The following is a 20,696-nucleotide window of genomic DNA, read 5'->3' on the forward strand; positions in this document are numbered from 1 at the left end:
TTAAATTTTTATGTAATTTTGTAATTGTCAGTTTATCCGTTAATTATTAATTAAACTATAAATTACTCTCAACTACTTTTTCGTATTTTTTTTATCACATTTTTATTGTCAGCCATTTTTCGCGCTGTCAGTCTCTTCTCAGTAACTAAAATTTTTATTTGACAGCAGCGCCGTCTACCGGTGTGGCGGAAAAAATGAAAAAAAACTACCCAGCGCGCTCTAGTGAACAAACTATCGTCAACAATAAGTGAATAATAAAAATAATGACAGTATCAACTACAAGTCAAATCAATGTTAAATTAATTCTTTATATTTTATACTACATACATATTTACAAGATAAATATATATTATACATAGCACATAACTTATTATCTATCAATTGATAAGTATTTACATTGACCAATATACCTCAATTATATTTTAATAAAACTATTTTAGAGCTTATTGTTTTGTTTGTACATACGCTGTATTATTGTTGAATTTGTTGTTTAAAATGCCACCTAGTCGGCTGGACTCTGTTTACCGAAGAATATTGTTGACTAAATTTTTCACTAAAGGTTGGGGCAATCCTGAAAGTTTGAGAAGGTGATTTTATTTTTTTATTCATTTATTTTTACTCACCTTACAATGACTTTTTCTCAGAAGTCATCAATAATAATAATAATCATTTAAAATTATGACAATTAAGCTAGTAGACACGACAATTTTTTTATTTTTCTTAAAAAATAAACTAAGTATAGAAAACTAATTTTTGTCACTTGACAATCTTTTAATTTTATTTAACAAAAAAATTTTATTTTTAACTTTTTTTAATTTAATTTTACTTGCAATAATTTATTTATTAAAAAATTCAAAAAATTAAATGTCTCAATTTTATAATTATTTATTCACAGGATTTTTGAATTTAGAAAAGTTGTTGCTAATCGAGAAGCTTGTTATAATCTTATACCTCGAGACTATCCAATTACAATAACCAAGGTAATAATTTAACATTATTTATATTAATAATAATATTTTAATAATTATTTAATTTAATTAACTTTTTTTTCGAATTTATTTGAAAAATCAATCTTAAAAATTAACAATTTTTTTTATTCTAATTCTTAATTAGAATAATTATTTTAATAATTTTGAAATAATTAAATTAATATAAATTTTTTATTGATAATTGCAATAAATAGATAAATTATAAATTTAAAAAAATTGTAATAATTTATGTCTTATATTTGACTTTTTTATTAATGTCTCTAGGATGAAGAATGGTCTGACTGTCACATAATCGAAGGAAATTTTGAAACACCATTTGAACAACATTTACCAAATATAATGCCCGAGGAAACAAAAACATCATACTTTCAACTAATACTACCTCTAAAGTGGACTTCTCACAAAATAAAACCCGTCTGTTTGCATCTTGCAGGAACTGGAGACCACGTAATTTATTTTAACTAAATTAATCTAATAATAGATAAATAGATAAAAAATTTTATTTGACTTTAGTTTATATTTGTATATAATATAACTCAGTAAAAAATTAATTAATTAAAGGTTTAAAAATAAATTTAATTAAAAATTTTCATGAAATACAGAAAGATCATTTAATGCATTGCTAATAGAAAATAATATTTTAAATGAGATCAAAATAAAAATTGCAATTATTGATTATTATGTTGAAAAAATTAATAATAATAAAATAAAATAAATTTCTAAAATAATTCAACTCTTCAACAGTACTTTTGGCGCAGAAGGAATCTAATTGCTAAACCACTGCTAAAAGAATCTGGAATCGGATCATTATTACTTGAAAATCCATTTTATGGCTTGAGAAAACCTAAAGATCAAATGTAAGGAAAAAAATCAGGTTTGTACTGCCTTAAAAATAACAGTTCATTTTATTTATTAAATAATAAATCTATTTATTTTGCAGTCGCTCCAATTTGCTGAATGTGTCGGATATTTTTATCATGGGAGGTTGTTTGATGATGGAGTGCATCGTTCTGCTGAATTGGTGCGAGCAAAATGGATTAGGACCCCTTGGCTTGACGGGGTTGTCTATGGGTGGCCATGTAAGTTTATTAAAAATAATTTTAAACCTCAAAATATTGAATATTACCTGAGTGCTGAGTTTCTGATAAAAGTTTTAAATTTTTATTTAAAGACTGACTCTTGAATAAATTTTTTTAATTTTTTAATCCTAGATGGCTTCGCTAGCAGCTACAAATTGGCCAAAACCAATTTCGCTAGTTCCCTGCTTGTCTTGGTCCACAGCTTCTCCAGTTTTTACCCAAGGAGTGATGGCTAATTCGATAAATTGGTCCCTTTTACAGTCGCAATATTTTTCTGATACTATGTATCAAAACGATTTGGCTAAAATGGTTAAAATAATTGATCAAGATGTAAGTAAATTAATAAACTTATTGATAAATATATCAATTATAGATTTATCAAGAAATGACCTTGTATCTTGTGAACTATTGACATTTTTAAAGATATAAGCTCATCCCGATGTTACACTCATCAAGACCTTTCATTTGAGTACCCACATCAATTTTTCATATATTTTATATATTTGTATATATTATATATATATGTATATATGAAAAATATATCAAAAATGCATGTGGGTACTCAAATGAAAGCTTTTGATGAGTGTAACATCAGGATGAGCTTATATCTTTAAAAACGTCAATAGTTAAGAAATTACCTTTTATCTTATCGCCAATTGACATTTTTAAAGATATAAGCTCACCCCGACATTACACTCATCGAGACCTTTCATTTGAGTACCCACATCAATTTTTCATATATTTTATATATTTATATATATTATATATATGTATATATGAAAAATATATCAAAAATGCATGTGGGTACTCAAATGAAAGGTCTTAATGAGCGTAACATCATAATGAGCTTATATCTTTAACAATACCATAAATTGACAAAATACAATATAATTTCTTAATTATTGACATTTTTAAAGATATAAGCTCATCCCGACATTACACTCATTGAGACCTTCCATTTGAGTACCCGCATCAATTTTTTCATATATTTTATATATTTATACATATCATATATATGTATATATGAAAAGTATATCAAAAATGCATGTGGGTACTCAAATAAAAGCTCTTGATGAGTGTAACATCGGGATGAGCTTATATCTTTAAAAACGTCAATATTTAAGAAAGTACAGTGCAATTTAACAAAATTCATTATTTAATAAAGCAAAATTTCATTTATTTATAGTTCACAAGTGACAGCAGTCACGTAGTGACTGCAAAGTTGCTAATTATTGATCATTTTTTTTTTTAGGATGCATTCTTAGCCGGTCAACATTTTGCGCAACATTTTCCTGCGAGTGTAAGAAGGATGTGCGAGCTTACAGACGATCTTAAAAATAATTCGGATAAAAATCAAGACAATAATATAATAAAGCGCGCAAGTTTCGACGTAACAGATGAATCGGCAGCAGATGAAAAAGCAGCTGCTAAAATGTTTCCTCTGAATCTTATATCAAACCGATTTAAACCTTCAGAGCCTGAATTAATGGACGGTAAATAAATATTAAGTATAATAAGTAATTTAGATTTATCAAAACTTTAATTTTATTAAACATGTTTTCAGTTTTTTGATAAAATGTGCTAAATATAACATTTTATTTACACAGATGTCTGTATGCTGCCTGCCGAAAAAAATAATGGAACAGATAAACGTCGCGAACAGGAAGCGCTCCAATTTATGCGTGGCATAATGGACGAGTGTACCCATTTACGTAACTTCGAAGTACCTGTTGATACTAATTTAATAATAGCCGTCTGCGCTAAAGACGACGCTTATGTTCCGCGTGACAATTGCATGAGCTTGGAAAAAATTTGGCCTGGAGCTGAAGTCCGTTTTATTAATGCTGGCCATGTTAGCGCTTATTTGCTTCATCAGAAACAATTTAGGTAATTTATTTATTTATTTTTCTAATAATTAATAATATAAATTATTTTATTAATGATAATTTATTTTAGATCAACAATAGCGGAATCCTTTGACAGATATTCAAGGAAATACTTGAAAAATAGTTGACAAAAAAATATTTTTAATGAATTTTAAAAGAAATTATCTATATATATATATAAATGAATATGTATACAGAATTATTTTATTGTACAATTTTAAAATGTTAAGCATCATACTGCATGATTAATTTTATTTTTTAACAATTTTAAGTGAATTTAAAATATTAAAAATTCCTCTCTTGGAATAGAAAGTAAATTTATATAAATATTTTTCAAGATATTTATTGTTCAACGACAATATACAATTTGGAGATCAAAAATACACGAATTAATTCTAGCAAATATCTGTCAATTTTTTAATTTTTTTTAACATATAAATTATATAAAAAACTTTATTTATGATTTTAAACTCTCAAATAATTTATTTGTTAAAAAAAATCTCATAAAAATTAATTTTAAAAATATTGATAATATTTACTAAGATCTATCAATTTTTTGGATTTTTATAACAAAAAAATTAATTTAAAAAAATTTCGTTTATAATTTTTTAGATTTATCAAAATTTTTTTACTTATAATTTTTATTACTTCAAAAAATCAATTAAAATTAAATTAGCATGACATTAAAGTTAGCAGCCACTTGACAATTTTTAAATTTTATTTAATAACAAAAATTTCATCCAAAAAATTATTTTAAAAAAATTGCATTTTTTATTTTTTAAAATTTCAATTTTTTTTCACACTAATTAATTTCTTAAAAAAATTTCTAAAAATTATTAAATATCTGCTATTTTAATTTTCATTAATTTAGCAGATATTTAAAAATTTTTTTAATTTATGTAACAAATAAATTATGGTAGAAAAAAATTTTTTTTCTAATTGACGTGCAGAAATTTTAAAAAATTAAAAATGCAATTTTTTAAAAATAATTTCTTTGAACAAATTTGTTAGTTAAAAAAAATAAAAAAATAATTTTAAGTGACAACTACATAAAATGTCATAAAAATAAAATAAAAATTAATTTAGCAGACATTTAATAATTTTTTTAATGTTTTTAACAAATAAATTATGGCAAAAAAAAATAAGAAGAAAAAATTGACGTGCAGAAATTTAAAAAAATTATAAATGCAATTTTTTTAAAATAATTTTTTGGAAAAAAATCTATTAAATAAAATAAAAAAATGATTAATTGACTGTTAATTTTAATGTCATAAAATAAAAAATTTTTAAATATCTGGTAATTATAACGCTAAACTATAACTAAAAAATGTTTTTTAAAAATTGCACTTATAGTTTTTAAAGTTTTTTACAAATGCAATGTTTGTTTTAATTTTTTTCTAATAATTTTTTCAATATAAAAAAATTCTAAATATTTTTAGATGTCGGCTAACTTAATTTTCATCTTGTATATTGAAAAAATTATTAGAAAAAAATTAAAACAAAAATTGCATTTGTAAAAAAAACTTAAAAAACTGTAAGTGCAATTTAAAAAATATTTTTTGATCTAATTTAATTATTAAAAAAAAATTAAAAACGTCGGCTAACTTTAGTATTATTTCCATAAATTTAAAAGCTAAAAAAAAAATAAAATGTATATTAAAATTTTAAAATCCCGCTAAAATAAACCGGGAAGAATAATAACGCCATCTGAAATTGACACGAGGTTAAAAAGCAGTGACTACTGAGACAAAACCGGAAATTTATCGAATCTGGTTTTCCTGGCTGTGCAGCAGAGAGGAGCGTTGACCACATGCGTTCGCGTTCGTGTTGTACCTTTTTTATCTCAAATAACTTCGGAAATGAGCATTGTTTACGTAATAGACGATTATGAGATTATTTCCGGAAAAAAGTAAGACGTGTAGTGGATTTAATTAGCCATGTAAATAGAGCTGACGTATCATCTGTTATATCAAGAAAAAATTAAAAGGTATCCGAGTGCGTTCTGTGAATAGCCAGTTAAGACTCACTGCCCACCAGTTACCTTATTAACCCGCACTCGCTTCAAACGTATGTATATATTTGTACCAATAACCACCTATATACTCATAAGACTATTATATTTTTTCCAACACAATAATAAAGTAGTAATAGTGCGCTAAGTATTGATTTTCTATATAAATACGCCGAGTCAGCGTCCACGTTTTTCCAAACCTCGTGCTCATTTTTTTTTCTACTCTCTCTATATATAAATATATCTTCCTAATAATTAATATCTACCAATGTAACCATCGTTACTTAAATAAATAATTATTTTACTAATTAAAAGTGGAGGTAAGACATTTTATCAAAAGTTTTAGAATATTTTATGTGAACAAAAACGTTAGTACCTCCATACATACATATATGTATTCTTATTCACATATATATAATATATTACATTATATGAGCGGTGTCTTCAAGCAATAGTGTCGTTACATTGATAAACTTATATATAATTACTCCCTGTATAGTTGAAATAACGATTGTAGAGCGCAGCACGTGTTTTCTCCAATATTCTGGTAATTTTTTTTTAACGCACGTTGCATATTTTAGCGAGTAAATTGGAAACGTGTATGATAAAATTAATAAAATAATTGAAGAAAGAAGATATATCATCAGCAGATTGTTAGGAGGTACAACAATTAATTATAAATAATATTAATAAAAATCAAGAGTTTGTCATCGAATAAAATAAATATTTAACCATGAATAGAAGTTCCGGTAAAAAATGGACCTTAAGTATGTTTTAATATTTAAAATAAATAAAATGTGTGGTAATTGATTATATAAAAAATAAAAAAAAAATTTAATTTTAATTTATAATAATTAAAATAAGTGATTATAAGCCGATAAATATTGCAGTTAATTCGTAGCGGCGGATACCTCGTGTTTTTGTCTCTACGAATAAATCCAACATGGCGACCAAAGTGGCTAGCAGCACTCAGGGTAGCAACGACGCTCACGAGGGCCCCGGTGTTTCTTATGCCAGCGTGGTTAACCCAAAGAGTGCCGGCGAGTCGCTTCAGCAAACTCCAACTGCTAATAAAGAGTGTAATAAAGAAAATATTGATCAATTACACTCTGCTAAAGAACGTGTCCCTTTACAGAGCCAGCAGCCTAATAATAATAATAATAATAATAGTAATCATAATCATAATAATAATAATAATGTACAGAGAGGAGGAAGAAGTAGTCACAAAAATAATGGCAAGAGATTTAATTCGTATTACGGGTCTAAATATGAAAGAAGATATGGATATGATGAAAGAGAAGGTAAAGGAAGGTCTGAAAATTATCAAGATAAAAAAGACCTGAGCCAGCAGCGCAATAGAGTCAATCAGTCTCAGGATAGATTGGCTAGCGCTGATGGAGCCAGCGATGGTGATTTTCAAACAGTCGCTCCTAAGTCGGCGAGGAGGAAGGAAAAATTCCAGGAGAAGTTTAGGGACCATCATCACTTACAAAGGGAGAGACACAAGCCTGAGCGGAGCGGCAATCCTAGAAACAGGAGCGCTGGGAGTAAAGAGAGGGTGCATAAGGAGAAAGAACGCACTGGGGAACATACTGCGGTGAAGGAGGCCAAGGAGGTTAAGGAGGATAAAGAGGAGGTTGAGAATAGTGAGGCCCAGCCGGTTAAGTATGTTGCTGCGCCGCTGCCTGCTGTTAATCCCTGGACCAAGAGTTCTTTAGCTGCTCCGCCGGCTGTTTCTGGTCCCGCTAATCCTGTTAATACGCCAGTTAGTCTTCCGGTTCAGAGGGAGCAGACTCCTGTGCTGGTGCAGAGGGAAAAGAGGGTCCTGCAGCCGCAGCAGCAGGGAAAAATAGGTAAAGTTTTAGTAGGTTTTTTTTTATTGGTTAGTTAGGAATTTTTTTATTATTTTTTGAGTAAGTTATATTATGAAAAAAATGATTTAAAAATTTTTTTTAATAGTTTTTAATTTTTTCGTAGGATTCTTTAAAAATTTTTACAGAAATTTTTTAATTTTTTTTTTAACAAAAAAATTTATAATTTCAGTTTCTTGTTATAATAATAATAAACAAGCACATATAATGAAAATTAAGTTAGGCAAGGAAAAATTTTTATAAGTTTTTTTGTGAAAAAAATTATTGCAAAAAAATGCGAAAAAAAATTTTTATTTGTAAAAAATTTGAAAAACTTTAAGTGCACAGAAAGAACAAGATGACTGGATATCATCCCAGATTATACTCAGTGATATCTGTGGTGAAAAAAAAATTTCAGATAGGGTAAAAGACCCCATTAGTGGCGGGGACCCCATTACTGACACTTTCTTTGATTTTAGTACTTATTCAATTAATGAAATCATTAATTTCAATATTTAATATATTATTTCTAATCTTGAAGACCTTTAGATCAAAAAAATTTTTAATTTTTATTCCAAGTAGAACATTTTTTCATTGAAAGAAAAAGTGCCACTAATGGGGTCTTTTACCTTAGTAGCTAGTAAAATCTAGATTATACTGAGTGAGATCTGGATTATACTCATTGTAATCTGGATTATACTAGCTACTATCTAAAAATTTTTTTTCACTCAGTATAATCTGGAATTATATCTAGTGTCATCTTGTTCTCTCCGTTTAGCCTATTAGATCCGGCTCTTACTTACCAAAGCATTGGATCGGGTTCGAGCCCGGTGTACACCAATTAATGTTTTTAATACCTAAGTTTTTTATTTTGCTCAGTTTAAAAAAAATAAAATAACGAGTCCAACCACAAAAAGTTTATTTTGAACAAATAATTAAATTAAATTAATTTAATTTTAGATAAATAATTAAGTTAGTTGACATTTAAAAATATTTAGAATCTATTTTATTTAAAAAAATTATAAAAAAAAAATTTCATTTGTAAAAAATTAAAAAAATGTCATTTTTAAAAAATATTTTTTTGTTTCGATAATAATAAATAAAAAAAATTAAAAACCAGCTAATTTTATTATTATTAATTTTTTGAAGTTTTTATTATAATTAAATATGAATTTATTTTTATAGAAAATGCGAGTATTCAGCCGACAATTGTCAAAGCGCCGAGAGACAGAAGAAAATTCAATCAGAAGGTATATAAAAAATTAAATAATTTTTTTTTTTTTTTTTTAATTGAACGGCTCAAATAGAGAAGGCAATTGGGAAACAAATCCACGGATCTTAATTGTCGTCTTTATTTGTTTTAGGCGAGTGATTTTACGGATATTGGCGATTGGCCGTCGCTGGGAGCTCAAGGCGAAGTGAGTTTTGTTATCTGGCGTGTTGTCTCTTATTATTTAAAACAGTCGAAGCACTTAAAAAAAAAAAAAATGCAAAATGCTAGGCGCTTGCAAATAAACTGTTTGTTGGCTCAAAACTTTTTGCAACATTAATTGCTAGCGCTGAATAAAATAATTAATTGCCAATATTTATATTGTCGGATTAAATGCGTTAGCACATTAAATCCATCTGAATCACTTTCATTTATTAATATTATATTTAAGTCATGATACTATGAAGAAGAATACTGATGAATTTTTATGTAGAAGAAGGCACCAATACCGGTCTCCAAGCAGAATGGCGGCCTCGTGAAGCCGCAACCTCCTCAGCAGCAAGTTACCCAGCCAAGGAGCGATTCTAAAGCACGTGGATCTGTCAGTGAGGAAAAGGGAAAAGAAAATAAAATGGCTAATCATTATCAAGAAGATAGCGATGAACATTTTGAAGCTGACAAAAATAGGAAGAAAGGTATAATTTTTTATTTATTTATTTTATTTTTTTTTTTTTTTTTTTTGAAACACTTTTTATTGTGCACTATGCTGAGACCTACAAATCCGATTATAGTTTGTGGGTAAAAAAATTTGCTACATAAATTTTTAATAGAAACGTTTAATTATTTGAACGATTTTTATTTAACTTTTTTAATAATTAAATTGACAATTTTTTAATTTTATTTAACAAACAAATTTATTCACAAAAATTATTTAAAAAAAATTGCATTTTTAATTTTTTTAAATTTCTACATGTCAATTTTTTTTTTCTAATTTTTTTTGCCATAATTTATTCGTTAAAAGAATTATTAAATATCTGCTAAATTATTTTTCTTATTAAATTTGCACAATATTTAGTTTATCAAATTATAAATTTTATTATTTAGTATGTATATTTTCTTAAAAACTAGTGAGTAAACACAAATGGGTGCCATTAGAAATTGATATTGCGAAAAACAGAGGAAAAAGAGAACGTTCACCAAAACATCAAAGGGAAAACAGTCATAGAGAAAGCAATCATAGTCATAGAGAAAAAAATGGCGAATGTAAGTTTTTTTTTGTAAATTAACAGAGGATGCTCAATTGTCTAGTTACTGTACGCACGAATCACTGTTTTTTATTGTATGTATTTTTCTGGATAATCTAACAGAATTTTTTATAGTTCTATTAAGGTCCTGGTTTAAAGGTGAATCCAAATATTTTAAATGTATGCAGTTCAAAGGAAGTAATTTTAAGGAAAATATATTTATAAAATTTTGTAATTATTTTACAGGATTATCAAAATCGTTAAGGGCATCCTCTGATTCAAGTTATTTATTATCCGAGATGCTGTTAGTACTTAATTAATTAATCTATCGATTGTTTCAGTTAATGAAGAGAGTCACAGAGAAAGAGATTACGAGAGATCCAGTCACCACGGGTACAGAAGTGCACGCGGTGGATCTAGAAGTTACCGAGGACGAGGCAGAGGTCGTCACAGTGGACGAGGAGGTTACAAACACAGAAGTGATATTGAATATCCGGAATATCCTGTTGAACGTACACAGGTAATTTTTTTTAGATAATTATTTTATTTATTTATTTATTTATTAATAAATAAAATAATTTTTCTTTAATTAAATTCTAATTAATGTTATTTAATTTTATATATATATATTTTTTTTTTTTTAATTATTTATTTATTTATTCAATTTAAATGCCAAGGCGAAGAAGGTGATTAAAGTACATGTAAAACTATAAATATAGTTAAATAAATAGTTAAATAATAAAACTAGCTAATAAGTAATAACATAATATAGAAAAATATAAAAATACAAACATTAATTAAAAAATTTATAACTTATTAAAAAATTATATAATAAATTTATTAATTAAAAAAAATTCTATTTTATTCATTTTAAAAAATTATTTTATTTAATTATTAATTTTTTTTAATTTTATTTTTCAGCTGAACAAAGTTGCTCACGCCGATCCGTCATATATGATGCCTTATATGGGAACATTTTATTTCAATAACACTAATTACGTAAACTTAGATACTACAACTCTTAAAGAATATATTAGAAAACAAATGTAAGTCCAGATTTTATTATTATTATTATTAATATCAAAGCTTGATTATGATGATTCCCAATTTTTTTGTCTTCTTTTCCCGGCATAGATATCATGCTGATAAACTTAGATCTGAGTTCAAGCTTTATTAAATAACTTTAATTGAAAAACAATTTTATGGAAGATTTTGATATTTACTGATTGAGAAATTTATGCCTTGCAGAGAGTACTATTTTAGCGAAGAAAATCTTATGAGAGATTTCTTCATGCGTCGTAAAATGGATGAAGAGGGTTTCCTGCCGATCCATTTGATCGCGACTTTCAACAGAGTTCAAGCGCTCACTACCGATGTTACTTTGGTGATCGCGTCAATCGTCGAGTCGACTAAACTCGAGATGATCGATTTCATAAAGGTATAATAATTATTTAAGCGGCATTTGAAAATACTCTATCTTTAGATACATAATTAAAAAATGACCTTGTATCTTGCGAATTATTGACATTTTTAAAGATATAAGCTCATCTCGATGTTATACTCGTCGAGACCTTTCATTTGAATACCCACATCAATTTTTCATATATTATATATATTTATATATATTATTATATATATCTATATATGAAAAATATATCAAAAATGCATGTGGGTATTTAAATGGAAGCTCTTGATGAGTATAATATCGGGATGAGTTTATATTTTTAAAAACATCAATAGTTAAGAAATGAGCTCGTATCTCGTGAACTATTGATATTTTTAAAGATATAAGCTCATCTCGACATTACACTCATCAAGACCTTTCATTTGAGTACCCACATCAATTTTTCATATATTTTATATATTTATATATATTATATATATGTATATATGGAAAATATATCAAAAATGCATGTGGGTACTCAAATGAAAGCTCTTGATAATTGTAATATCGAGATGAGCTTATATCTTAAAAAATGTCAATATTAAAGCAATGACGTTGTATTTTTTCCACTGATGATATTTTTAAAGATATAAGCTCATTCTGATGTTACTCTTATCGAGACCTTTCATTTGAGTACCCACATCAATTTTTCATATATTTTATATATTTATATATATTATATATATGTATATATGGAAAATATATCAAAAATGCATGTGGGTACTCAAATGAAAGCTCTTGATGAGTGTAACACCGGGATGAGCTTATATCTTTAAAAACGTAAATTTTTAAGAAAGTACAGTGCATTTTAACAAAAGTCATTATTTCACAAAGCAAAATTTTATTTATTTATAGTTCACAAATCACGGCAGTCACGTAGTGACTGCAAAGTTGCTAGTAAATTATTATTTTTTCAACTTGAAAACTGTTAAAATAAATTTTATATTTGATTTGAAATAAAATTTTAAATAAAAAATTTATTACTTAAATTGTCGCACATTGTTATAAAAAATTATTCTATTAATTATTAGAATAATTATCGCAATAGTGCTAAAATAATACAGAGCTTCGCGAACATCATGAGAATAAAAAATTTCTATGAATGATGTTTGGTAAAAACTCTCGTTACATTTTAATATATATTTATTTTTTTTTTTTAACTATAATAAAATAAAAAATACAAATTTTAATAAATTAATTTTTATGTCTAGGTGCGAACTGTCAATAATCCATTAAGGTGGCCGATTGCGTGGCATAAGCAAGACTCAGACGAGTATCTAGAGTCAGACGGCGGTCATCTTATGATTGCACAACCAGATATGTGTTCACTAATTACGCCTCTTGCGCCAGAATTTTGTCCAGCAGCCACACCTCTTTCTATAATCCCAACACCGCCAATGCCTCGTGTTATTCAGCCGGTACCGAGACTGAGCGAGTCTGAAAGTATCTCATCGTCGTCTGGTGAAACTTTGAACCCCTGTGTACCGGAATTTGTACCAATCATAGCAGTAGAGAATAACAAAGCTATGGTTAACAATTTATCTGAGAGCGCACAAGCAGATTCTGTTGAGACAGAGACCGAGACTAAGTTACTGCTGAATGAAAATGACACACAGACACCTCAGGTCAACGGGGATGTTGAATCTTCGGACAATGATGTTTGGAAAGAAGTTAAAAGAAGAGTCAAGCAGCCGCCTAAAGATAAGCTCGCTGAGAAAAATGTTAAAGATCACAAGGAAGAAGAGCGAGAAGAGTTGGATTTTCAATTTGATGAAGAATTAGATACTCCTCCGCCTACCGGTCGACATAATGCATTTTCTGAATTGTAAGATTTTTATTATTATTATTCATATTATTTTAAGATCGGTAATTTTACTTATTAAAGAGCATTTATTATTTTTAAGCCAACTGACTCGATCCACTTAAAGACTATTCAATTTTTATTTATTAATTATATATTTTACTATTTAATTTTTATTTATTAATTCTTTATATTATCGGTATGAGCACTCATCCTTGAGTGAATATATAATAATTAAAATTTTTTGATTTTTAAGACAATTTTAATTGGGATTATACAAAGATCTTATTTTTTACTCAGTGAAACTTTTTTCGGTAATCGAAAAAATAATTCGAAACACTTATTATTATTATTTCCATTTTTTTATCGCATCCAAAATCATAAATGATATATAAAAATTCACAGGTAATTGAAATTAAGAGCATGTAACACAGTCTGTTGTCGGTAATTCAGTTTGGACTAGTGGTAACAAATGCCAATTGAATATATCGGATTGTTTATTTGAAACACATAAAATCCACTGAAGATTATCAGGTTGACTGTCAATACTCCCAACACTGTTCAAAAAAATTAAACTATAGTTTATTTAATATAGTAAATGAAATTTTTTGTTAATAATTAGTTTTCTATTCAAATCTAGTTGCATTTTAATAATTCTGTCTTATAAGTAATCTAAACTAAAGTAAAGATTAACCAAAAAATTTAATCAATCTCAAAGATTATATTGGTTGTAAGTTTATGAGTAATTTCTTTATAGTAAAGTTTATTTACTTGAATATATGATGGGCCCGGAGATAAGGCAGTTTTACGCGCGAACTCTACCTATTTATTTATCATTTTGTTATTTTTTTTCAATGATTAAATTTAAAAATATAAAAATCAATTTACGAAGGACTATTATTAACATACTCCTGCCAAGTTTAATGATTTTTTGTTCAAAAATTACTTGGTCAAAAAGCGTCTCAGTATTTTGTCCAAAATTTGAATATTCCCTGTCCTACATGTTCTTAATAAATGACCAAGAAAACAATCATGTTATTGTTATTATTATCATGTTATTGAAGATTCAATAATGAGTCGAAACGTCACAATATTAACAATAACATGATTGTTTTCTTTGTTATTTATTAATTCCAATTATCTGTGATTTTTTATATTATTATTATTATTATTATTATTATTATTATTATTATTATTATTATTATTTTAGTAAAGATTTTTTAAATAAAATTCTAAATAGTTATATGGTAATTTAAAAAATGGCTATAACTTTTGAAATATTGAGTTTATAAAAAAATTTTAAGAGACTAAAATCGTAGCTTAGAAAATTTCCTACAAAAAATGTTCTTATTATATGAGGCTATCTTCAATATTTTAGGAGATACAGCGAATTATTTAGTCGCTATAAAAAATAGCCAATTTTTAAAATATTTATTTAAGAAAAAATTATTATTATTATTATTATTATCAATGAATTTTTTTTTACAATTTTAAGGTCGGAAGATGATGAAGATTATGAACTTTCTGATCGAGACATAAATAAATTGCTGATTGTAACACAAACAGCAAATATACCATCTAGACTTCCAAAACACGACGGTCATGATCGTACCGGTGACTGGACGACACGCGTCAAGATGAGCCAAGATTTAGAGCAAACTATTAACGACGGATTGTATTATTATGAAGAAGATTTATGGACTGAGGATGGACAAAGAGTAAGCCACGTTTAATAATAAAATAAATTTATTATTTTAATTAAATAAATAAAATTACTAATTAAAGTCATTTTTTTTTTTTTAGTACGGATCTTCGTCATCTATTGGGAGTTATAAGACAGTAAACCTGGTGAGTCAAGAAGCATTTGAAAAAATGGCACCGAAAGCTCCGCGCAAAGCCAACCCCGAAGTGCCACCACCTCCACCTCCACTATTTGCCTCAGACCAAGACTTGTCTCGGTCACTGCCTAATCAGTTGTCGAATTTGGATGACAAACGAGATCGCAGAGGTCGTAGAACTGAAAGATTCCGTGGGTCAAGTCGTGGTAGACGTGGTACTGCTCACAGATTTTACGCTGTTGTTAAAGATGAAACTCCAATTGATCCTAGAACTCCACGGAAACGTAAAACACGCCATAGTAATAATCCACCTGTTGAACATCATGTTGGATGGATTATGGATGTTAGAGAGCATCGACCTAGAACTTATTCTACTGGGTAATTTATTTATTTATTTATTTATTTACCAAATTTTTAGACCCTGAAGCTTTAGCTTCCTAAGGGCCTTACGTAGAAATGAATACATAGTAATAATAAAATTAGTTAAACAGTAATGGATATAAAATAATAAGACAGTAAAAATAAGTAATAAGAAAAGTAACGTTGTCTCTAAACAAAGTCTATCCAAATTACTATCTAATGACTTTAGTTAATAAAAAAAAAGAAAAGAAAGAATATGAATTTGAATATTTTAGTAATTACAGTTATTTATCTGTATTTTTATTATTATTATTATTATTATTTAATACTTTTATTAAATAATTTATATTTATATTAAACATAAATTATTAAATAATAATTTATTTATTATTTATTTTAAAAATTATTATTATTTTTTAAAAAAAAAATTTTTTAATTAAATACAAAATTATTATCTAGTTAATAAAAAATGACTACAACTCTTGAAATATTGAGTTTATCAAAAAATCATAAGATACAAAAATTATAGCTTATAAAATTTGCTACAAAAAATGTTTGTATACTATGGGACTATCTCCGATATTTTAGGAGATATAGTTACTTAAGTAGCGCTTACATAAAAAAAGAATGAAAATTTATTATCCAGTCAGAATGAAAATGGTCATAACTTGAAAAATTGATTTTTGAGAAAAATCATAAGAATCCAAGATTGCAGTTTGAGAAGTTTCCTACAAAAAATGTTTTTATACTATGAGATTATCTTCAATATTTTAGGTGATATAACTTAAATAGTACTAACATAGTAAAAAATTAAAACTCTTTATTTAGTCATTGTAAAAAATAGTCATAACTCATAAAATATTGATTTTTAGAAAAAATTATAAGACCAAAATTGAAGCTTATAAAATTTCCTATAAAAACGTTTTTATATTATGGAGCTATCTTCAATATTTTAAGAAATACAGTGACTTAAGTCGTGTTCACCTATTGGAAAGTGAAAAATCATTAAATAATAATATTAGCTTGAAAAATTTATTATTATTATCTTTTTTTTTTTTTTTTTTTTTTAATTTTTATTTAGTATGATTTAGTATTAAATTTTAATATTAATATTTAATTAATTTTTACAGAAGTAGTACCGGTACAAGTCCAAATGAAGGTTTTCTTGCTAGTAGTTGTGGAAGCCAACCTTCATCATTGCCAGCCTTCCAACATCCAAGTCATTCAATGCTTAAAGACAATGGTTTTACCCAACAAGTTTACCATAAATACCATTCACGGTGTTTAAAAGGTAAATTTGAAATGAAAATTAAAAATTATTGTCAGAATTATTGTGATTATATTTAAAATGATGATTCAATTTATTTTTGTCTTCTTTTCCCGACATAAGAATCGTGTTGAGAAACTTAGATCTGAAGTTATTAATATTAACTATAAATTTATCTCCTTTTATTGAGAGAAAAAATTAATACATATGTACCTTTTAATTACTAAATTTCAGAGCGATCAAAATTAGGAATTGGTCAGTCTCAAGAGATGAACACACTTTTCCGCTTCTGGTCATTCTTTTTGCGTGAAAATTTCAACCGTAAAATGTACGAAGAGTTCAGAAGTATCGCCAAGGAAGACGCAGTCGAGGGCTATCGTTATGGCCTCGAATGCTTGTTCCGATTCTACAGCTACGGTCTTGAGAAAAAATTCCGACCACATCTTTACAAAGATTTCCAGACTGAAACTATGGCTGATTATGAAAATGGTTTGTTATTTAATATTATTATTATATTATCAATTATCATTATTATTAACAATATTATTATTATTATTATTATTACTATCAATATTACTATTATATTATCAATTAATTATAATAATGTCATTGCAAAGGTTTTGACTTGAATTTATGTCCTTTCATATCATTCTCACCGATATTTAATTTATTATGATAAGTATTTAGGCTGCATTCGAAAATTCTCTATCTTTAGATACATAATTAAGAATTGACCTTGTATCTTATCGCCAATTGACATTTTTAAAGATATAAGCTCACCCCGACATCACACTCATCGAGACCTTTCATTTGAGTACCCACATCAATTTTTCATATATTTTATATATTTATATATATTATAAATATGTATATATAAAAAATATATCAAAAATGCATGTGGGTACTCAAATGAAAGGTCTTAATGAGCGTAACATCATAATGAGTTTATATCTTTAACAATACCATAAATTGACGAAATACAATATAATTTCTTAATTATTGACATTTTTAAAGATATAAGCTCATCCCGACATCACACTCATTGAGACCTTCCATTTGAGTACCCACATCAATTTTTCATATATTTTATATATTTATATATATTATAAATATGTATATATAAAAAATATATCAAAAATGCATGTGGGTACTCAAATGAAAGGTCTTAATGAGGGTAACATCATAATGAGCTTATATCTTTAAAAATATCACAAATTGACAAAATACAATATAATTTCTTAATTATTAACATTTTTAAAGATATAAGCTCATTCTGATGTTGCTCTTATCGAGACCTTTCATTTGAGTACCCACATCAATTTTTCATATATTTATATATATTATATATATGTATATATGAAAAATATATCAAAATGCATGTGGGTACTCAAATGAAAGCTCTCGATGAGTGTAACATCATGATGAGCTTATATCTTTAAAAACATCAATCGTTAAGAAAGTACAGTGCAATTTTATAAAAGTAATTATTTAATAAAACAAAGTTTATTTATTTATAGTCCACAACTCACGGAAGTCACATAGTGCTATTATTAATTAAAAAACAAAAAATAATTTTTGTTACAGGTCAATTATATGGATTAGAAAAATTCTGGGCATTTATGAAGTACTACAAGCACGCTAAAGAATTATGCGTAGAGCCAAAATTACAAGAATATTTATCAAACTTTAAGAGCATCGAAGACTTCCGCGTTGTTGAAGTAGGCGCAGATTGATCGTAATCTAAAAACTACTGACGTTTCAGAATCATTGTTTTTTTTTTTTTATACCATCTTTTACTTGTTATTTACAACTATATATATATTTTTTTTTAATTATTTTTCTTGCTCTTTAATATCTTTAGCTGCCGCGAAAAAAAAGGATTGTAATTAAAAAAAAAGGACGTAATTTAGTAATTAAAAATGTAGATTTTAACAAGTGAAAATATTTCTTGAATTTTATAATTTGACAGTTTAAAATTGCTAATTGCCTTAATAATTAATTAATGGCCTCAAAGAGTGACATCACACCATCGATAATTATTTTATAATATTATTTCTATTCTGTCAAGTGATTTCTTACAAAACGAAAATCGTAGGGTAAGTGGCTGTGCATATAAATGTTTTTAATAAATTGTAATTAAAAAAAAAAAAACTCAATTAACTACACTTACATGATTTTAAATCTTAAAAAATAAATACAGCATAAATGCTTGATAATTATTAAACGATTGTATAAAAAATAATAATTAAATTCAGATAAATAATGTCTACCTACAATGATATATGAATACATTTATAGTTTATTTTATTACAAAGATAATTTGTTAACTATTTTGTTGGCAAGCAACTAAGCTCTTTATAATTGACTAGATCGGTAATTTTTATTATTTTAAGAAGTATTTTTACTTAAATTAATTACTTTGACAATTTTTTTTTTTTTTTTTTTTTTTCTTTTTTTCTACAAAGTCTTCCAAATGATAATTTATCTTCAGCTTGAGTTTAAAATTATTAACAGAATTTATATCAATATACCTTGCTTGAAAATGTTACTAAAATTCAGACCATTCAATAACTGTGAATTTATTTTTAAATATTAATTTAAAGCTTGATTTATAAATTTAAGATATATAATATAAGAATTAAAATATAAGTTGATATACAATAATAATTATTTTATCGTATATATTATTGAAGCGAATATAAATATCAATACAAATAATTATAAATAACATTTATTTGGTCGAAAAAAAATTTATTAAGCTTGAATAATTTTTTTAAAGCAATAGATAAAATAGCTACTATGTAAATCTAACAATAGACTGATAGTTTTTTTTTTTTTTAATAAAATTCAATCTTTAAATTTTTGGTAATTATTTACAAGTGGGGTCCACTATTTTCATTTTTTTAATGAAATTTTTATTTTATTTTATTGATATTTTTTTTTTGAAAAAAAAAATGAAAAATTAAAAAAAAAAAATTTATCACAATTTTAACAAATTTTCAAAAAAATTGATAAATTTTTCAGAAAATTGTGATATTCAATTTTTTCTTTTGTTTGTTTTTTTATGTACTTTTCAAAAAAAGATAAAATAGAAATTTTATCCAAAAATATGAGCCAAAATTTTTTCCAACTTTTGAAGGCAAAAAATCTATCGAAATCTTTATTTTTTGTTTTTCACGACATTTTTGATCATAAATGCGCAGTAAAAAAAGCTGAATCAAAAAAAAATTTGAAAATGTTAATTTTTTACCTAGATTGATATATATTTTTTTTGGAAAAAAAAAAAAAAAAAAACGAACAGTTTAAAAAAAAAAGTTTATTACAATTTTAACAAATTTTCAAAAAAATTTATAAATTTTTTAGAAAATTGTGATATTTAACTACTTTTTTTTAATTGTTAATTTTTTTATGTACTTTTCAGAAAAAAATTTATCAAAAAAAGATGAAATAGAAATTTTATCCAAAAATATGAAAGCCAAAATTTTTTCCAACTTTTGAATTCAAAAAATCTATTGAAATATTCATTTTTTTCTTTCTCACTTAAAAAAAAAAAAAAAATTGAAAAAAGTTAATTTTAATAAGGTAGACCCTACTAGAAAATAATTACCAAATTTTTTATGCTCAAAGATTGTCAAGTTTGAAAAAAAAAAATTTTTTTTCGATTTTATGTAAATTTGTAGTTGATAAAAAAATGTTCAAAACAGTTATAAGATATTT

The 20,696-nt window shown here is 25.9% G+C and overlaps 2 protein-coding genes across 5 annotated transcripts; both read left to right on the top strand.

The window, feature by feature from the left end:
• The first annotated feature begins 202 nt into the window (after nt 1–202).
• LOC123271619 (protein ABHD18) lies at nt 203–4,186 on the top strand. The gene is made up of 9 exons (XM_044738014.1): nt 203–587; nt 896–980; nt 1,254–1,436; nt 1,734–1,846; nt 1,930–2,068; nt 2,201–2,398; nt 3,321–3,561; nt 3,676–3,955; nt 4,025–4,186. The coding sequence occupies exons 1-9, from the start codon at nt 496–498 to the stop codon at nt 4,080–4,082; spliced, it is 1,389 nt and encodes a 462-aa protein (XP_044593949.1). The 5' UTR covers nt 203–495; the 3' UTR covers nt 4,083–4,186.
• A 1,531-nt stretch (nt 4,187–5,717) lies between these two features.
• On the top strand, nt 5,718–19,295 carry LOC123271313 (la-related protein 1). 4 transcript variants are annotated; one of them, XM_044737601.1, is made up of 15 exons: nt 5,718–6,021; nt 6,856–7,818; nt 9,001–9,065; nt 9,180–9,233; nt 9,519–9,720; nt 10,154–10,288; nt 10,611–10,789; nt 11,191–11,315; nt 11,518–11,707; nt 12,925–13,538; nt 15,010–15,232; nt 15,318–15,730; nt 16,843–17,003; nt 17,214–17,468; nt 18,564–19,295. In XM_044737601.1, the coding sequence occupies exons 2-15, from the start codon at nt 6,909–6,911 to the stop codon at nt 18,710–18,712; spliced, it is 3,675 nt and encodes a 1,224-aa protein (XP_044593536.1). In that variant the 5' UTR covers nt 5,718–6,021; nt 6,856–6,908; the 3' UTR covers nt 18,713–19,295. The 4 variants fall into 4 exon arrangements, with proteins under 4 accessions (XP_044593536.1, XP_044593537.1, XP_044593539.1 ...); XM_044737602.1 differs by lacking the exon at nt 5,718–6,021 and adding an exon at nt 6,317–6,626; XM_044737604.1 differs by lacking the exons at nt 5,718–6,021; nt 10,154–10,288 and having other exon boundaries at nt 6,781–7,818.
• The last annotated feature ends 1,401 nt before the right edge of the window (nt 19,296–20,696 follow it).

This window comes from Cotesia glomerata, linkage group LG9 (assembly GCF_020080835.1).
Source record: "Cotesia glomerata isolate CgM1 linkage group LG9, MPM_Cglom_v2.3, whole genome shotgun sequence".
NCBI classification, from domain to species: domain Eukaryota; kingdom Metazoa; phylum Arthropoda; class Insecta; order Hymenoptera; family Braconidae; genus Cotesia; species Cotesia glomerata.

Coding starts and splice junctions, on each gene's coding strand:
- LOC123271619 (XM_044738014.1), top strand. CDS start 496: ATGCCACCTAGTCGGCTGGACTCTGTTTACCGAAGAATATTGTTGACT. Junction 1,847..1,929: donor AGAAAACCTAAAGATCAAAT/GTAAGGAAAAAA, acceptor TTTATTTTGCAG/TCGCTCCAATTTGCTGAATG. Junction 2,399..3,320: donor TTAAAATAATTGATCAAGAT/GTAAGTAAATTA, acceptor TTTTTTTTTTAG/GATGCATTCTTAGCCGGTCA.
- LOC123271313 (XM_044737601.1), top strand. CDS start 6,909: ATGGCGACCAAAGTGGCTAGCAGCACTCAGGGTAGCAACGACGCTCAC. Junction 15,731..16,842: donor CCTAGAACTTATTCTACTGG/GTAATTTATTTA, acceptor TAATTTTTACAG/AAGTAGTACCGGTACAAGTC. Junction 17,004..17,213: donor CCATTCACGGTGTTTAAAAG/GTAAATTTGAAA, acceptor ACTAAATTTCAG/AGCGATCAAAATTAGGAATT.